A 20,585-nucleotide genomic window follows, 5' to 3' on the forward strand; every position below is an offset into this window, starting at 1 on the left:
GGGGAAAGCCCCCTTTGGTAGAAAAATGGGAAAAACTTTTTTTTTTTTTTTTTTTTTTTTTTTTTTTTTTTTTTTTTTTTTTTTTTTTTTTTTTTTTTTTTTTTTTTTTTTTTTTTTTTTTTTTCTTTCAAACTGTTTTTTTTTTTTTTTTTTGTTTTTTTTTTTAAAAAAATTTTTTTTTTTGGGAAAAAAACCCCAGGGGGGCCCCCCAAAAAAACCCTTTTGGGCCCCCTTTTCCCATGGATCTTATTTGCATGTAGTAGCTTCCTCCTTCTATTGTATAATTTTGTTTATGGCTGGGGTCCACCAGACAGGACGTCTGCCTTTGGAGGATTGGTTCTTGGTTTTATTTGGGATTGCATGATAGTACAGTGTTGTACCTACCATAAATGTACATGTTCGAGTGGTTATACTGCTGCAGTCATCACACTTGGGTTATCCTGTCGTCAGGCGGTCCCGCAGTCGGCCAAATCGCAAAGTCCTGGTCCGGCGTCGGTTGTCGTCGCCTCTTCCCTGACGTCATTGCGACGGGTATAAAAGAGACAGCCGACGCCATTTTCTTTAGTTTTTCTTGCCCCAGATGTCAGGTGCCCCCAAGTAGGAAGGCAATACAATAGCTATGCAACAATACCTTAGTAGATAAGCAATAGTACTAGTTGTTAGCAAATACACCAAATATACATGCATCCAATAGATTGATGTACATGGAGTTGTAACTAACACCCTGGTATGTACAGGGGATGGAGGGAGGGTAACCTGGACTGCAGCAGTATAACCACTCGAACATCTACATTTATGGTAGGTACAAAACTGTACTGTGTTCATCGTGCCATACTGCTGCAGTCATCACACACAGGTAGAATCCCAAAGCTATGGAAGGGTGGCTGGTACTAAACTGGGTTAAGTGATGATAGGATGCCCTGCAGAACAGCAGTGGCAAAACCAGCTCTGGTTTTTGAGTATAATGGAAGGTGGTAGTGCTTGGTGAAGGTGTGCACTGAACTCCAAGTAGCTGCCTCCAGAATGTCTTTTGTTGGAACCCCCCTGAGAAAGGCTGCTGAGGTTGCAGTAGCCCTGGTAGAATGGGAACTAATATTGACAGGCACTGCCTTCCCATGGTGCGAGTAGCAAAAGCGGATAGAATGTGCTATCCATTTGGAGATGGTCTGTTTTGAAATAGCCTTTCCTTGTGAACCTGCAGCATATGATACAAAGAGTTGGTCAGTTTTTCTGAAGATCTTTGTCTTATCTAAATAGTAACGTAGCTGTCTGTGAATGTCCAAAGAGTGAAGGAGCCTTTCTCCTTTATTCTGTGGGTAAATGAATGGTCTGATTCAAAGCCACACTGGATACCACCTTGGGCATGAAGGTAGGGTTAGTTCGTAAAGAGACTCTGTCCTGATGGAAAATGATGAAAGGTTCCACTGCCATAAGTGCCTGTAGTTCTGAGACCCTGCGTGCTGAGGTAATAGCCAGTAACAAGGCTGTTTTCCAAGACAAGTATTGTAGTTCTGCTGAGAATGCTGGTTCAAAAGGAGATAGTGTTAACTTTTCTAAAACGAAGTTCAGGTTCCAAGTTGGTGTTGGTGGTTTTCTGGGGGGGTCTTATATTCTTAGCCCCTCTGAGAAACTGCCTAAGTAAAGGGTGTGAGAAAATTGGGGGATCCGTATTATATTGAGCTGAAATGGCTGAAGCATGGATCTTAATGGAGGAGAAGGAAAGGCCTTTGTGTAGCATCTCAGTTGGGTATTGCAGTATGTGAGGAATGTTTGGTATCCAAGGATTTTGACCTTTAGCCTGGTTCCATGCACAAAATCTTTTCCATTTGTCTGAGTAAGTCTTCCTGGTGCTGGGCCTCCTGGCCTCCATAATTACATTCAGGACGTCCTTTGAGAGAAGTGTTGATTGATAATTTAAGGAATTCTCCATGCAGCTAAATTTAAAGTTCTGAGCTGGCTGTGACGGGTTTGATAGAAAAGTCAACAGTAGTGGGAATTGAGGTAAGATCCATGGAGGGCTGTGAGTCAAGTTCCTTAGTAATGGGTACCAGTGCTGGCGTGGCCAGTCCGGAGCAATGAGGATCATTTGTGGTCTCTCTGATCTGACCTTCAATAATACCTTGGTCAACAGAGGTAGTGGAGGGAAGGCATAGACTGTCATTGTTGTCCAACTGAATGACAGAGCGTCCACTTTCCAGGCTAGAGAGTGATAAGTCCTTGTGCACAATTTTTGTAATTGGCAATTGTTGGGGGAGGCAAATAGATCTATGTCTGGACATCCCCATCTTTGAGCTATCATTGAAAATACTTGTGGGTGTAGTCTCCACTCGTGAGGGTCTGCCATATTTCTGCTTAATTCGTCTGCCAATATGTTTTCCTTTCCTGGCAGGAATTGTGCTTGTAGTTGTACTTTGTAGGTCAAAGCTGTGTTCCATAAGGTCATAGCCTGTCTGCATAAAGGGTAGAAGTGTGTTCCTCCCTGTTTATGTACCACACAACTGTGGTGTTGTCTGTCCTTAGAAGTTGTCCTGGATGCAAGAGGTCCTTGAAGGCTGTCAGTGCATTTTGCACAGCTAGCATCTCCTTTTGGTTGATGTGAAGATGCATTTGTTTTGCAGACCATTTGCCCAGTATGCACTGTCCTGCCATGTGTGCTCCCCAGGCGTAGTCTGAAGAATCTGTTGTCATGGTTTGGTTTGCTGGAGGTAAGACGAAAGGAAGACCCTTGTTTGTTTGACATGCTTGAGCCCACCATAGGAACTCTTTTTGAAGGCAGGGAATGATAGGTATATTTGTTTTGAGGCTGTGCCTGTGTTGAGACCATACACTTTTTAGGTACCATTGTAATTTTCTCATATGCAGCTTTGCATATGAGATTAGTTGAATGCATGATGCCATGAACCCCAATGCCTGCAGGATTTTCCTTGCAGTGAGCTGGGTAAAAGTTACCATATTTTTGAAGTATTGAGTCAATTGTTTTTGTTTGTCTGGTGTGAGGTAAGCCATCTGGGCCGTTGTATTTAAGCTGGCACCCAGGAATATTATCTGTTGAGAGGGTATTAGTTTTGACTTCTTTTTGTTTACTGTGTACCCTAGGCAACTGAGCACCTGTGTTACAAAAGCCAGATGCTGTAATAGAATGTCCTTGCTGTCCGCTTGGATCAGGCAGTCGTCCAAATATGGATACATTTGTATTCCTCGTTGTCTGCAATATGCAATTACTGATGCCAGGCATTTCGTAAATACTCTGGGCGCAGTAGATAAGCCAAAGGGCAATGCAGAGAATTGATAATGCATTGTACCTGCCAAGAATCTGAGGTATCTTCGGCAATCTTGTCTGATAGGGGCATGGAGGTATGCCTCTTTGAGGTCCAACGTTACCAGCCAAGACTCCTTGCCCAGCATGGGAAGGAGCTGCTGTAGTGTGAGCATTTTGAATTTGGGTACCTCCAGGTATGTGTTCAGAATTGAGAGGTCTAAGATGGGCCTCCAGGCTTTGTCCTTTCTTGGGACTAGGAACAGTCTTGAGTAAAAACCTTGACCTTGCTCCTTTGTAGGTACCTTTTGAATTGCTTTCATATCCATGAGAGCTGAAATTTGCGTTTGAGCCTCTGCCCATTGGTTTGGAGGCAGATTTGGCATGCCTCTCATCCGAGGTAAAGTGTGGAAATGAAATCTGTAGCCTTGGGTAATAATGTCCAGAATCCATTTGTCCTTTGTTATGATGCGCCAATTTTGTGGAAATAGAGCCAGTTTCCCTCCCAAAGGTGCTGCCAGGGCAATTTTGCTTGGCAGGCGAAGAGGGAAGTCATTGTGTTTGTTTCCTGAAGGGTTGAGATCTTTCGTCTCCACCTCTTTGAGTTGTTGTATGCCATTGTCTAGGCCTGAAAGAACCTTGTGGCTGGCCTCTGCCCCTTGGACACCTGTACCTACCTCTTTGGGGGTCTGTCTGATGCAGGAAAGGAACAGTTTTTTGATGGCCAGTTTCTGCTGAAACGAGAAGGTTGTACCTGTAGAAAATCTTTAACTGTTTGCATAGATTTTGCCTTTTCTTCCATTTTCTTCAAAACTTCCTCCGCTTTGACACCAAATAACACATCTTTCTGCAATGGGGCATCCAATAACTCTGCTTTGACATGTTCTGGTAAAGGCTTGTTCTTTAAGCCAAGCATGCCTGCGTATGACAGACCCTGTGACAGCTGCTCTACATGAGGCTTCCAATGAATCAAAACCATACTGTACGGTATGTTTTCCCACCTGTTCTGCTGCATGCAGCAAATCCTGCATCTCTTTCAAATCTAGTTGATCTGTCTGAGGGATCAGCTTCTGCTTTAACTGTGTAATCAAATACTGTTGGTATTTTAGCATGTGGAATTGGCAGTTTAATGTCCTCATGGCCAAAGTTGCAGACGTATACACTTTCTTTCCCCATATTTCTAATGCTCTGGAATCTCTTTCAGAAGGAAGTGGATTCTTAGCAGTACAGGCCTTAACCCCTTTGGGACCCTGGAAAATCGTCTCGGGGTCTGCATTAGGGTTTTTGTATAGAAACTTATGAGTATCAGGAACTCTGTAGCATCTGTCTGGTTTAGCTGGTGCTGGAGGTAAGGAATCTGGGTTTAAACTGGATTCAGAGAAAACATCATCCAAAATGTTTAAAACTGGAGGAATTGCCAGGGGTCTATGCTGTGGAAGAAGAAGAAACTCACGGAGTCTTTTCTTGGAGTCAGAGTAATCTTGGCCTTCCCAGTGGAAGTGCTCCCTCATGGTGTGTAAAGTTTCCCCAAAAGAGTAGTCTTCAGGGGGTGAGACAGAGGGAATGGACTCTTCAGCATCTGAGTCTTCATAAGGAGGGAAGGAGTAATCCTGGTCGTCAGAGTTGCCTGAGGAAATGGATGCTTGGTCAGAGGAAGGATAATCTTCCTCCAGTCTAGGCCTTTTGTCAGGTGGGGGTTGGGATCCCTGATAAGGGTAATTAAATCCTCAGCCATCATAAGCATCTGTTTTTTAGGCACAGGGGCCTGTGGGGGTGGGGGGGTGGGGTGGCCCCGGTTTTCTAACTTTCAAGGGGGCTTTGAGCTTAGCATAAGGCTTGGCAGAGGCAGTTGTCGGTTTGAAAACACCCTCTGAGACTGAAGGCCTATCCAAAATTTCCGGAACCCCGTCGGGGCTGGCGTCCGAGGAGTGCGGTGGAACCGGATCCTGAGGCCCAACTGCTTCGGTTTGGGATGCCGTCAGAAATTCTGAATCAGCGGTAGTCGGGGGCTGTGAAGGCGCCTCGCTGAAAACCGGAGAACCGGCGTCAGGCCTTGCTGAGGCCTCGGTATCTGGTCTTGGCCTTGGATGCCGGTCCTTATCTTTGCATTTTTTAATCATTGCTGATGTCGGTTGCTCTGACGGCATGCTATAGTTAAATTTTCTGCCAAAATAATGCTGGGCGAATTCTGCCCGACGCTTAATTGTATGTTTGTTAAACCTAGCACAAAACCGGCAACCAGAGACGTCGTGGTTTGGGCCTAGGCAAGGAATACAATAAGAATGAAAATCCTTATGAGGTATTTGCTTCCCACAATAAATACAATTATTAACTTTGTCTGACATCGGTCTGAGGCAAGAAACGTTTCCCCAACGGGGAACTTAGCTTTAGAGAAGACTTTGGGCTGAAACTCGATTCGAAAATTTCAGGAGTTGGCCGACCGGCACTTGCGAACTGCTTCTGCTTCGGGCACCGCACGGCAAGAAAGACTGAAGAAAATGGTGTCGGCTGTCTCTTTTATACCCCTGTTGCACTGACGTCAGGGAAGAGGCGACGACAACCGACGCCGGACCAGGACTTTGGGATTTGGCCGACTGCGGGACCGCCTGACGACAGGATAACCCAAGTGTGATGACTGCAGCAGTACAGCACGATGAACATCCATGCATTCCTGAAGGTGTTCATAGAATGCGTTTATAAAGGATTCTGCGGTCTGGGCCATATTTTCCACAGACCTGGGGGCTTTGAAGGATTCCACCTCAGTTTTGAGGAGTGTGAAATTTGTTTTAGAGAAGTTTTCCACTGTGGTTTTCTGGGAAGGGGGTGGGGTCGGGATGTGAATATCCAGTGAGATTAGTTTATGGTCTGATCTTACCAGTGAGGGATACACTTCTGGTCTGGAGCATAGAGTCCCCATGTTGGTGATGATCAGGTCCAGTATCTTTTCCCCTCTTGTGGGACTGGTAACAAGTTGTTCCATAGCATTTGAGTTTATAAATTCTAGGAACCTTTGGGCTAGGGTGTTGGAGCTAGAGTAATGCTCCCAGTCTGTTTGGGTAGTTGAAGTCGCCCAATATAATGGTGTTTGGAGAGACCTTCATATTTTCCAGTGTTCTCAGGAAGGCCGAGTGGGGTTCCTGGGTTTGGGAGGGTGGTCTGTAGCAGGCTATAAACTGGAAGGCAGTTTTACCCACTGTTAGTTGCACATGGATGGTCTCTGATGCCTCATGCTGTGCCACCAACCTGGGGTGTGGGTATCTTTGACGAATATTGATACTCCCCCTCCTTTTGTGGTTCGGTCCAAGTTTTGGGGCCGAAAAGCATGGTAAAAGGTATAACCTGGTAGTGCTGGGGTGCTCTCGGGAGCCTTGAACCAGGTTTCTGTTACTGCACAGATATCGATGTTCTCCATGCTAAGGAGAGTTTCGAGTGCGTGCATCTTGAGGTTTAGACTTCTGGCGTTGAGTAGCATTACTCTTAGTTTCTTATCCCTTGTGATACCTATGGAGGTGGGTTTGTCTTTTGAGCCTTGCCTAAAAAAGGCACTATGGGGGTAGCAAGAGCCTTTGCCAATATCCGAAAGCCCAGGGGTGACAGGTGCAAGCCGTCCCTAGCGAAGCATCGTGGCTTGTCGAGCATGTCATCCCAGGCTGACAGGCATTGGATCCCCTTTGAATGACACCAATACTTAAGCCAATTGTTGAAATTGATCATCTTGTCTTCATATTGTGGCATCATTCTTGGTGAGGGTAACATGCTACTAAAGATCAGGGTCATACCGGACTGGGCTACATGCTCAGAGAGCTCCTCTATGTCTCTTTTCATGTAGTCTAGGGAGGTACGTCTCAGGTCATTCACACCAACATGGACAATGACAGAGTCATATTTGTACTTGCCTTGGAGTGACCTGAGTGCTTGTGTTATGTGGCAGATCCTAGCGCCAGACAGGCAGCTCACTGTGACCTTCTTCTTGTTCAGCCTGGTGAGCGGGACGTCAGTGTGCCTGACGATAGAGTCACCTATTACAAGTGTATCAGGTGTGTTGTTTAGCCTTAAGGGCTGTGACTGTTCGGCACACTGGCTTTGTGAGCTACGTGTTGCACGTGTTTTGTTTTGGGGTAGCGGTTGCTTGGGTGTCTGCTTTGGAGGTCTCTGCTGCTTAGGTAGATTTTTATTTAGAGCCTCCGAGTATGTTCTTGCATGTTTATGTGCTTGGTTTGCTGTCATGGTAGGTCTATGTGAGACTGGAATTGTAGTGAGTATGGTTTCCTTCTCCTCCTGACTGGTTACGCCAGTACTGAGTTGAGAGAGCTTAGCCTCCAGTTTGGCTATATGGTTGCATCTCTCACATGTGAGATATATATATATATATATATATCATATATATATCTATATATCTATATATCTATATATATATATATATATATATATATATATATATATATATATATATATATGATATATATATATATATATATATATATATATATATATATATATTTATATATATTAGAGAGAGAGTGCTGTATGTATCCATAAATGATGGGTGGGGGGTTTAGGGGCCTGCCCCCTTCTGAAACAATTTTGAAGGAGAACAGCACAACAATGATTGGCATTTGTTGTTCTCACACATTTTCATACTTTTTTCATAATTCCAGGGTCGCATTCAAAAGTCTCAGGATTACAATAGGGAGCCAAGAAAGGCACCAACATAGGCATGAGGCACTACAATACAATAGGGCTAAAGAAATATTTTTTGCTTTTCCATAGCTTTAATCATAGCCAATACTTCCCAAGTCATGTGAATCACTTACCCAAGTAATTTACTTCTTAAGTTATACTACATTCATGCCTACCCTTCCTACAGACATGATTACTCTGACAGAGTGCTAATAAGTAGGAAATATTCCTGCAGCATAAATAAACTGAAAATGTTGAATGACTGATCAACCAAGCAAGTCTTAATTGAAGCAATCCCTTATCATGTCCTGCAGTATACCTATAGGTCAACGTTTAAAATAAGTAGTCAGATACTGTCCATATCCAACTAAGTTCAAAATCAAAAATGGATGCCAGAAGGCTCTTTTTGTAGAAGGTTCATCGCCTCCAGGCCACTTACTCCCATCTGTAAAGGTTCTGTACTAAAGAACAAATTAACCATTTATCATGCTTCCTCTTACAAGTCCACAGGTTCATAGGTGCTTACTACGGTACTAATCTGTGAGTACCTTAAGAAGTCAAGCCATAAATCTCGGTTTGTTTTCAGCACTTATATTATGCATATAAATAACTCGGAGATGGGTCAAACAAGGATATTTGAGACATTTACACGTCTCCCCTATCTATGGGGGACAGTGGTGGGACACTGGGGCTGAATTTGCAGTCACCCATCCACTTGTCCAAATAACATTTGAATAGAGTAAGAGAAGTGAACTCTAGTGATGGAGTGGAAGATGGTTCCATAGAAGAGGTACTCTCCATAGTACAAATCTATCCCTCCAACATGTTTATTTTGCAAAAGACATTGAGTAGATGTTTATGATACCATCTGACTTTTGTATGTGTAATAGGTATGACAGAATAGTGTCTACTGAAACTATACGCAAGGTAGCAGTCTGCAACAGTAGCCTGTATGATATTAAGAAGATGGACAAGGCTTTGAGACAGTCTGCATATGTTTTATGATTTTTTTCTAGTGAAAAAGCATTGTGGTCATTCCAGTTGTGACAAGTGTTTGGACAGGTGCTTACTGAAAGGGGCATTATACTCCACGATGATTGGCCTACTGAATGCAGAGTACAATGGAATGATTACATCACTGGATCTGGACACAACATCTTTAGATAAAGAGCTGTGCAATACAAAAGACATCCTCGCAACAGTGGACAGGTGATGATCACAGGAAAGTTCATTGCCCAAGTACAGTTGTGTAAGACCTTAAAATAACAGTAGATGCCCTATTTCTGACTGTTGAATTATTCTTTATACTTTGGATATCCTGCCAAGGACAGTCTAATGTCCCTCCAGCATACTGAAGCCTCTACATATTTCCAGTGTCATACATCACATGTATGCCCTACATGTACGGCATAAGGTACGTAAGTGACATACGGACACCTAATCCTCAGACCTGAAGTGCCCCAGGAGAATTAGAGCAACCCCAGAGAAAAAATAACATGCCCATTCCAGGAAAGGAAATAAAAGGAGAGGAGGATGTAAGAGGAAACCCCTCAGCCAGCAAAAGGGCAACAGAAAAATAAAAGGTACATGTGGGATGGGCCAAATACTGCTAAAGTGAGAAGTATGGACATCTACTGCTATGGTACAATCTTACACAACCGTACTATGTCTCTCCTTATCACTGGTGCTGTATTCTTTATACTTTGGAGAATACAACTACTGAAAAGTATGGGAAGAGGAAGAACCTTCCACAAACCCATGAAGGACAGCCCTCACAAATCCTGGACTTGACATGGAAATGACATCCAACTTGTAATGTTTGGTAAATGTGTGAACAGAAGACCAACTGGTGCCTTCCAGGATGTATCTAGTATCCAGACCCTTGTAAAAAGCACCAGAAGAAGTGAGTGTCCTGAGCACAAACAGAAGAGGAAAGCTGCTTGTCATGAAAAGCCTAACAAAGAAATGGCCTTAGAGATCCAGGTGGAGATGGTTTGCTTAGACACTGTCAAACCCAATTTTCCTTGTAGGAAATGAAACAAAAGGTTGATCAGATTTTCTGATACCTTTTTGTCTTATCTAAGTAATACCTGAGCTGTCTATGTAAATCCAAGGTGCATAGTACCTTCTCACTAGCAGACTGTAGGGAAGGAGTAAGAGCCACCAATAATAAAGTCTTCAAAGTACACTACAGCAGGGAAGAGGAAAAGGCAGGCTCAAATGGGGACTGAACCAATTTTTCAAGAACAAAATTAAGGCCCAAGAAGGAGGAATAGGTTTAAGTTGAGGACCTAACATGAAGGATGCCATTTATGAATTGTTTGACTTTCAAAACTAAAAGCCAAAGGATTCACAGCAGACAGACAGAATGGCTGACAAATGAGCTTTAACGGAAGAATATGCCAAACTAGTAATGAGCAGTTCACACAAATAAAGGATAGTAGGGACCTCCACAGAAAAAGAATACTGGTCATGCCTGAGACCCCAAATAGAAAATCTCTTCAATTTAACCACATAGGATTTTCTTGCCTCATGCAAAACCTAAAGCACATCCTCAGAAAAGTAGTGCCTAAAAGGAATCAAAACATTATCATTCAAAGTGTCAGCTGAAGTGTAGGCAAGTGAGGGTGAATGAGATTTCCCTTGTCTTGTGTGAGGAGATCCAACCTGTAAGGTAACTTGTGATGATACCCCCTGCCCAGGTGAAACGGGAGGCGGAACCAGTACTGTGCAAGCCAAAAGGGAGTCACCCAGAAAGATTGTGGGTGTGTCCCACATGACCTTGTGCAAGACTCTGAGGAGTACTGGAAAAGGGGGATAAGTGTACAGCAATACGCCCTTCCAAGACAAAGACATGGCGTCCACTTTCCAAGACAGTGGACTTGAAACTCTGGAAAAGAGCCATGAAGTTGTCTATTCATGGGGGAGGCAAAACGATCTACATGAGGAGTACTCCACCAATTGACATCCAGAAACACCTCTCTGTGAAGCATCCATTCATGAGGATGTGCCCTGGAACTGCTCAGAAAGTCTGCCACTAGATTGTGCTCTAAAAGGATGCAAGCCCTCTGAAGAATCAAATGATGGCAAATGGCAAAATTCCAAGCCTGAAGGGCCAGCCTGCAAAGAAGATTGGACTTTGTGTCCCCCTGCTCATTGATGTACTACAGACTGTAGTACTGTATGTATAAATCTTACGGACCCAGAATCCAAAGAGTGAAAAGCCTGAAAAGCTAAGATTAGAATTTGCATCTCTTTAACATTGATGTGGTCTGACATCTGCTGACGGGACCAGAGACCCTGAACTTTGTTTGTTGGAAGAAGTTCCCCAACCCTGATCAGAAGCATCTGTGTACAGTTCTTGAGAAGGATGAGGAACCTAAAAAGGCAGGCTGAGATTTAGGGAGATCTGCTGAATTTACCAGCGAAGTTCAAGCCTGAGACATGCTAAAAGAGGGACTGGACACTCCAGAGGGTGGCAGTGTTGAAGCCAAACAGCCTTGAGATACCACTGAAATTTTCTCATATGGGGTTTGACACAAAGAACGATCGAACAGTGGATGCCATAAACTCCAGGACCCGAAGAAATTCACTTGCAGGAGGACCTGGAAGAGGATGAATAGACTGAAAATAAGTGGTCAAGGAAAAGACCTTGTGAGGCAGAAGAGAAGCCAACATTGGGATGGTCTGAATCCTGCAGCTCAAAAACTTGGTCCTGAGAGGGTGTCAACACTGACTTTTTGAGATGGATAGTGAATCTCATACTGTGCAGCAGCAGCAGCATACTGAAGTGTAGATTCTGAAACGGGAGTAGCTGAAAGGGGGTTTGAATCGGGTTTATATTAATTTGTCAAAAACGAATTCCAGCTAACGGCCATTCATTGAACGTTCACTTCAATGAACGTTTTTCTAAGGTAAGGGAGTTAAGTTGGCCATCATTAGGAAATTCACCCTTTTCCCCTCTGTAGTGCAATCTCAGAGTTGGTATATATAAGTAGGGGGTGTTAAGGGGCACCCCTCCCCATATGGTGGGGTGTGGTGCAGCATGTGAAGGGGCACCCCTCCCATATGGTGGGGTGTGGGGCAGCATAGCCCCCACATTGGTGCGCTTGATTTAATCTAGTGTGTGTTACGGTCAGTATAGGAGACAAGTAATTCCCTTCCCTTAGAAAAATATTCGCTGAAGTGAACAATCGATAAATGGACGTTCGCTGGAATTAGTTTTCGATTAATTAATATAGACCCCTTGAATCAGAAGGTCATACAGATGAGGGAGTATTCGGATTCCCACCGGGGCTAGACATTTGGTAAATACCCTTGAAAGATGCATAAAGACCAACAGATAAAGCAGAGAACTGACAGTGAGAAAAAGAAACAGACAAAAACAAATATTTCCTAAAAAAGGATGAATAGGAAGATGAAAGCAAGTGTCCTTCAAATCCTGGGAGATCAGAAAAGCCTGAGGAGGCAAAAGAATGAAAAAAAAAAAAAAAAAAAAGAGTCTGAACAGAAAACATCCTGATGGAAGAAATCTTGAGAAAGGTGTTGACACAAGACTTGTCTAGAATGGTTCTCAACAATCTCTCCTGCCTGGGAACCAGAAACATTCTGGAATAAAAACCTGTTCCCTGTTGAGACAAGGGGACAGGTTGTATGGTTCCTTGTTCCACCAGAACCCGTACAACCAGAGAAAAATGAGGAAGCTGACAAGGAGGAGGTTTAAGGAGACCAGAAAATGGAGGAAAGGACTTCCAAACAATGAAATAACAGTGTTGGATGATGGAAAGAACCCAGAAATCTGTGGTTATTTGCTGATGAACAGGAAAGAAAGGGTTAGCTTGACAGACACAGGAATCTGACTGAGGTGTAAGGGAGGATGGATGTCAGATAGAGGCAGATTAATCAGGAAAAGAGGAGTTTTAGCCCCTTGAACTTTGAGTGGGTTTATTCAGGATAATCCACTTAGAAACCCTTTTATCTCTAGCAGATTGTCTAGGGTGTCTACAGACAAAAGGTTTTGAAGGTCAGTTTCTCTAGAACTTGGAATGAGGAGAAAAACAATTGAGGTCCCGCATAACCTTGCCCTTTTCCTGCTAGGTTTTAAACTATTCTGCAGCAGCAGCACTGCCAAAAGAATTCTGGTTGTCTAAGGGATAATCTAACCATTTGGCCTTAATGTCTTCAGGTAAAGTCTTCAGGCACAGCTAGGAGTATCTTCTCATGACAGAATCAGACGCAGTTGCTCTACAGGAGGCATCAACTGCATTTAATGGACTCGTAGGTTACCTGAGAGGCAAAGCTCAATGAAGGGAGAGCATCTCACTGTCTGAATCAGACAAATCAGACCCCCCCAAAAGCTAAGACAGAAGAGCCAGGACATATCTAATCATGTGGGTCTGAAAATTAATGTCTCAGAAAGCCAAGGTAGCATACACTTTCCCCCTATACCTCTCCATAGCACGGCTGTCCATGTCAGAAAGAAACCTGGCAGAGGAAAGCAGTTTTGGTGGCTTATCTGTGGACAGGGAAACCACAGCAGGATCAAATAATACTTTATAAAATCTGTCTGGCTTCTTAGGGGCTGGAAGTTGAGAGTCAGGCGCCTGAGAAGCTGCTGTAAAAAAAGTGTCCAATGAGGCAGCTAAGACTGGAGGGACTGCATATAGTCTGGGTGAGTCCACTTGCGTTTGAACCTTTGTTCATACTACCCGTTTTGAATATATGATACTTGTGAACAATTCCATTTAAAGTGTTCCATCATATGAACCACTGTTTACCCAAAGGATAACTGCACAAAGGAGGAGTCAGGAGACAAAGAATCCTCTTCATCAGAGTTCAATGCCAAAGGAGTGTGCATTTGAGAGGAATAGGCTAACAATTCTTCACCAGAGTTCAACTCCTCTTCAGAAGTAGCAGAAACCGAAGACTAAGTGGCAGCAACTACAGAGACAGATAAACTTTGTGGTGATTTCATAATAAGAGCATTAAACAGCCCCTGACTAAAGTCATGCCACTCTGTGAGGATCCTTAGCTACAGTAGCCATATGTTTTGTTGTCTGTCTTTTTTTACATGAATATCTGCCTTGACAAATCTAGGAGGCTAAGAGCCTTGTATAGATCCAATAAGGGTACCAAGCACCTCTTCTCTAACTAAAATTTGAGGGATTCCCCTAGGCCCTTCAGAAATAATCAGCCATGGTTCCCCCACAACATCTGCACCAAATGTATGCTCAGCCTCAGCGGACATGAGAGTAAGCAGTTCCATGTCAGCCTCCAACTGGGTCGCACCAGAGGAATCCAGCGTCATCATCAGCCAGTCTTCAGCTTCTTCATCCAACCCAAGAGACAAATCTGGTCCACGCTGGACAGCATCAGATTCAGTATGTACATTTTAGCTTTATTCTTAAGGGGCAAATGATTCATCTATGGTATCCTGGGTCAGTTATTTCATATGCTGGTTTTGCAGACAAATAGAGTGAAGACAAATGGCTGCAGAGCATCTTAGGGACAAAAGCCTGACAGACAGCACACAGAGAATGGTCATGTGTAGCAGCCAAACAAAAAAAATAATTTTCATGTCTGTCTTTATGGGGAATCTGCCTCCCACACTCACATTTCCCCTTCCTGGATGACATGAACACAAACAAGGAGGAAAAGAAAAAGGAAGGGACCTTAACGGGGCATTTTTCTCCTTTAGATTCGGTAGAAGAACCATCTCAATGAATGGCATAATGACTGCAATCAGAAGCAGAGCTTGGACTGGAGGCAAAGAAATTCCAAGGATTAGGTGTTAGTATGTCATATATGTACCTTCCACCTTGCGAGCAGGACATACGTCTGATGTATGAAGTAGGGAAGGTGTAAAGGCTTCTATATATTAGCTGGACTTTAGGCTATCCTTGGCAAAATACCCTAAGTATAAAGAACACTGCAACATCAGGAGAAACAGTGTGCTCATCCTTCAACCCTAAAGCATGAGGAGAATGAATTTGTGAAGAATATGCTACGTGAATATTCACAGAATCCAAATCCACAGGAGTCATAACCCCTAAGCCTTAGAAGAAAAGGAACAGACACCCTTTAAGGGGGCTTAAAGACTACAAGGGCCTTGAAAAGACCATGAGGGAAATCCTGTCACTCTTTATGGGAATGTTTGTCCACAGCAGCCACATGCTTAGACTTCTGTTTTTTCTTGGCAGGAACCTCTGCTCTAACAAGCTTGGGGTGGTGGTCAGAACCATCTCTGACGTCAATAAAGGAACCAGAACTTCTTCCCTGGCAAGTATCTATGGAATCCCCAGGTCTTTACAATATAATTGGCCAAGGTCCCCCCTTCTCGTCTGTAGCATACATATGTTCAGTCTTGGGGGAACGTGTGGTGACCAACCCCATAGTGACCTTCAAATGGGTTGCTACAGAGGGAGCTGGCAATGGGAACAAATAGTGCTTGGGTTCTTCATCCGACCTGGTAGAGACGTCTGGTAAAGGCTAGACACGAAGTCTCCAAATGTATTTTTCTGAACTACTTCTTCTTAAGAGGCAGATGAATGTCCAGTCGGGTCGATGTAGAAGCCTCAGTTCCTTTGGCTTACAACTTCAGGTGTTGGTTCTCCAGATAAACAGAAAGTGAAGACAATCTGCTACAAATGGTCTTGAGCACAAAAGCCTGACAAATTTCAGAGTGTGATAGTGGTCTGCACCTGGGCAGAAAAGGTAATGATCAGATCTTTATGGGGAATCTGCCTCCCATACTCACACTTCCCCTTTGTTGACGACATGAAAAATGGTATCCCAACAGAAAGAAAGAAGAAAAAGTCCCCACCACAGTACTTATCTGCCTCTGTTACTGAGACTACACGATGAGCAACTTCACAGACCAATTAAAAAAAGTAGTGTTTGGACTTCTGAGGATTAGGCGCTCGTACATCACTTATGTACCTTATGCCCTGGACATAGGGCATACATCTAATGTAGAACACCTGGAAGGACCTAAAGCTTTGGTATGCTGGCCAAACATATGGCTATCATCAGCAGGCTATCCCTTTAGCAAGGAATATTGCAGTAGTGATAAGGAAGGACATATGCCTGGGGGATTCACGTCAGAATATCGAAGGTTTAAAACTTCGAATTTCGCATGGTCGAAGTTTCAAAACTTCGAAATTCTGAAATAAATACAAAAACAACAATCCACATTCCTCAACATTTTTGCATGGGGGCAAGCACCCCCTGCACCCCCACACCCCCCTGCTATTTAACCATAACAACTCAGAGATCACACTACAATGAGGAAAAGGGAAAATCTCCCATTCTGCGTTGTATGGAGATCTCCGTTCAAAATTTTGAAGTTTTGAAACTTCGATCATATGGTCTCAACCATATGAAATTTGAAGTTTTAAACCTTCAATATTCTGAAGGGAACCCATGCCTGGGTGAAGGTCACTGGGAGAGGCTATAATGCCAAGAAGCACCAGTCTTAGAATACTGTGGACTGATATTATGGGGGCATGCAAACCAAATGGGTAGCCTGGACTGAGGTCAAACACTCTCACAGCATGTAAACAGAAGCTGAAACTGGAGAGGTGGGGATTGCTGACAACAATGCTGTTTAAGTTAGCATCATGCGGTCAAGTTTGTGATGCTCTGAAAGTAAGGGACTAATAATGGGTGTCTCAGTGCCTAGAAGGTCAGCACATAGGGTTCCAGTGCCAAGCACAGACACAACATGAGAGAGAGTACCAACATTAGGAGACATAGTGTAATGTAAACCGATTGCGAAAAGTTGAGTATAGAGTAAGACAGGGCCAAATAAGATGATACAGAAGCAAAGGGTTGAAATAGTGCTGATGCACAAGAAGCCAGTGCTTGGACATTTGACAATGGAAACCCATGTGGCAGTAATGGCATAGCCCAGGCACTATAAACAGAGTCAAGGCACAGACCCTGAAAGTTAGAGCCAAAGAAGATTAACATTTAACCTCCAAAACTAGCTGGCAAAAATCTGGCTGCTGAACTATCATCTCTACACTCATCCTTACCAGAGGTGGACAGTTCAAGATCCCTGCCACTCAGCATCAGAAAAGCATGGAAGCTACGCTATCATCTATCCAGTAGTCTGGAAAGAGGAAGCCGTTAAGTTAGTGGAAGGATGCAACACTGGTAACCTGGCTTGCTGTGCAAGGTACATGCATTATCGATGTTGGGCTCAGTAAGGATATCTGACAGCATATCTGATAGTAGTCCAGAAAGGAAATCATATGGATGTATAAGAAGAAAGGAAGAAACTACTGAATGCAGTAACTTCTCTCTCTCTTTATCCTAGTCTTTCTTCTCCCTATGCTCATACCTTGGATATTCTCCATACTTGTCTTTAGGCATGGATGCCAAATCAACTATTGCATTGGGGACATGAGAAGGACCCTAAGGACAGTATCCATTAATTTAGGTTTCTCTGCTATCAAGACACTCTAAAGATAGCATTTTTCTTCCCTTTCCGGTGTTGTCATTAAAACTACGACAGACAGCACAATCGAACACATGGAGGTTAAGGACAAAGTACAGCAGAAATTTCACATAAGGACATGCAGGTTTTCCTTTGGATTAGTTTAGTTTTTAGGAAGATGGATTGGACCACAAACTATCTCTTTCCACCAACACATATGTATGCTAAAAGCAGTTAAAAAAAATTATCATGTTTAATCCACCAGTGATTTCCACAGCATACAACAACTAATGGACAGATACAAGGAGTGTACGAAACATAACAATAACTAAACTGGATTATTCTGACAGATTTATCAATTGTTTCATATTATTCTGTGAAAATGTCGTCTACCAAAATTAATGTTTTTCATTACTTAAGTTTTCAGAAGGACTGATTGAAAACTGCTGAGAGAATCATACAAGGTAAACATCACAGAAAAAAAAACTTATTTTGCTTTTTGCGAGTTTTACTACTATGAAATATAAACTGAAGGATGAAATAGGAGACCTATGCCCATGTTCAATTAGAAGCAGGAAAATAACTAAAGGGACATAATAAGGACTGCCACTTGGTTAAAGCTGGATGGTTTGGCATGGAAGGTGTAAATCTCAAAGTCCTACAGCCACATCAATGAGGAAAACTACTGATGCAGAATATACCACCACCACAATCCCTAGATCAAAGTCTACAGCTGTACAATTAAACATGAACTTATTCTTTTAAAAAAAAATAAATAAATACACCTGACGTTACGAAATCTACAAATAAACTAATCATCTCAAATGTCTGGCAGAAGCACTGCAGTTCCTGACAAACAAGGCAGGTCTGAAACAAGCAGTAGTTGTATGGCGGCCAGATGGTGCAACACAACACTTAAATGAGCAAGTGACATGATGAGAGGAGGATGCTCCAGAGTTATGCACCAAAATAGGTAACACTGCTACAAGAAGCAAAGGATGCTGGGGCCTGGCAGAAGTATATATCACCATTTATTTCACATTAAACAGTGTATCTGGGAATTGGGAGTTAGGAAAAATGTGACTGCAGTCGGCAACATCACAATCTCGATATTCCTGGATTTTCCAAGGAGAACTAGACAGAATTTGTTATAGCGGGATTCTGCCACATGCTGCATACTAGGGAGCAAGCTACACATCCTGAGCTGCTACCCATGAAACATGTAATAAAAACATACCTCTGTCAAACAGAAAATATTTACTGAACAGAAACAGCAGTATACTACACAAACCCATTTTGCAAAGGCTTCCAGTTTTATCATAAGATTACCATGCTCTCTCCTGAGGATCACTCAGTACATCATAGGCTGCTTGAATCAGTTTGAATTGCTCTGCTGCTTCTTCAGCATTGTCCAAATTTTTATCTGCCAGATAGAATACATTAACAACATGAAAGAAAATGTTAAGATCAGTGAATAAACATTAATAACATTAATATATTTTAAATAGTAGACAATATAACTGTTACTCTGTCATTAAATACAAAACAAGTTTTACCTTAATCTTCATACAACAGCTGTTTGTTAACCACTTTTGATTTGAATGGCTTTATGCACAATTCAGCCACATAACAAAAATAGGAATGCAGTGTATTCTATATTCTACAGCAATGTAAATGTAAATATTATGGCCATGCAATAGTTCTTACTTTTAATATGATAAATTCAAAAGAATACAGAAAGGAGGGGGACAAGACTGTTAAGTATTACTGCTGCTATTGTAATCAAAACTTCCAAGTTTACTTGAGTGTAACTTTTCAACCAATTTCATGGAAGTATTCTGAAGCAATAATGAAAATTATTTAAACAGTACATCATAAAATCTTTATGAACTGCGTAACCTTATGAAAACATATATACCAAAGTCAGCCAAAACAGGCATTGCATAGTCTGCATATAAGGAGTGAGGCCAGAAGAGAATGTGTATTGTTAGAAAACAACTCTTCTAGGAAATAGAAGACTACTGGGACACAGTTCACCAATTAACAGTAACTAAAACTTTAGGGATTGCACAGTATATTTAAAACACAGAACAATCTCTTTGCTTGAAGATTATGTCAAGCAATGACTAACAAAGATGAATGATTCACTCTCCTTTCACGATCTAGCATGAGTACTGCCAAAAATTAAAAAAAAAAAAAAATCAAACTAATGAATTATCCCATACCATTAAAAAGTACCATTGTACAAATAATTAAAAATAACTGAAATAAAGCACAGATAAGCATCTGCGGAAAATATACATTTGTACTTCAGTACTAGTCCATAAAATGTTATAACTCAGTTCCACTGAAAGGAATTCTAGATCAAAGAACTGCAAAACAATTTCCACAATAAAGCCTCAAAGCAAAAATCATTACAAAAGAGTAATTTGGAAATAAGGATCAGACTTTAACAACAAACAGCTAAGTAGTAGACATATTCTCATTGCATCTTACCAATGAAAAGAAACCTGCTTGATGGGTCCCACGAGCGAGTTTATCAAAGTCCACAAATCAGCATTTCATATTTTTCTACATATGCACCCATGACAATGGCCTTTGTCATGACATCCATCAACTGCATAAGCTTGCACCTGCACTCACCAATCTGCCTCTTTGGCACTAGTGAGCACCCACCTACAAATCATGAACAATGAATAATTGGCAACTCTGTCAATACTACACATGTATACTTACCTAACATAGAGAAGCTCCAGCAGACAAAGCCTACTAAAGGGACTGCTCACTCTCACAGAGATTGAAGTTAAGAATTCATGATCCATCAAGGAGGGTCTTCTTCACAGATCAACTGACACTGAATGGACACATCTGTCGCATCAAACATCAAGGAACCCCACTGCTAGGTCCTACTGCTGGGCCAAGAATATCAAACAGTACAATCACTCAGGTGGAGGAAGACAGACATCTACATCAGAGTAACAAGGTATCTGAAAACTGGGGAACATCTAATGATGACCATGAACGAGGAATGCTTCTTGGGAAGGGAGTCCTGCAGGCCCAAAGGGCAACAAAAAAATCAAAACTACACACGAGGCAGCTATTCTCAAACAAAAACAGACTAGACTGCAACCTGGGCCAGCAGGCAGAAAGACCACTGGCACAGAGAACCCTATTTTCTCCAGTACACCAAAAGATGAACAAACAGTCTTG

General features: G+C 42.5%; 1 protein-coding gene across 2 annotated transcripts in view; it reads right to left on the reverse strand.

Moving 5' to 3' along the window:
- Window positions 1-20,585, reverse strand: part of DNAJC21 (DnaJ heat shock protein family (Hsp40) member C21) — a 718,487-nt gene that overhangs the window by 669,808 nt on the left and 28,094 nt on the right. For both annotated transcript variants that reach the window (XM_044070174.1, XM_044070166.1), the window contains exon 2: window positions 18,705-18,798. In XM_044070174.1, coding sequence (XP_043926109.1) covers window positions 18,705-18,798 — 94 coding nt within the window. The remainder of the gene's footprint in view (window positions 1-18,704; window positions 18,799-20,585) is intronic.

The sequence above is a fragment of the Protopterus annectens genome, chromosome 1.part0 (assembly GCF_019279795.1).
Source record: "Protopterus annectens isolate FY-2018-M chromosome 1.part0, PAN1.0, whole genome shotgun sequence".
Taxonomy (NCBI): domain Eukaryota; kingdom Metazoa; phylum Chordata; order Ceratodontiformes; family Protopteridae; genus Protopterus; species Protopterus annectens.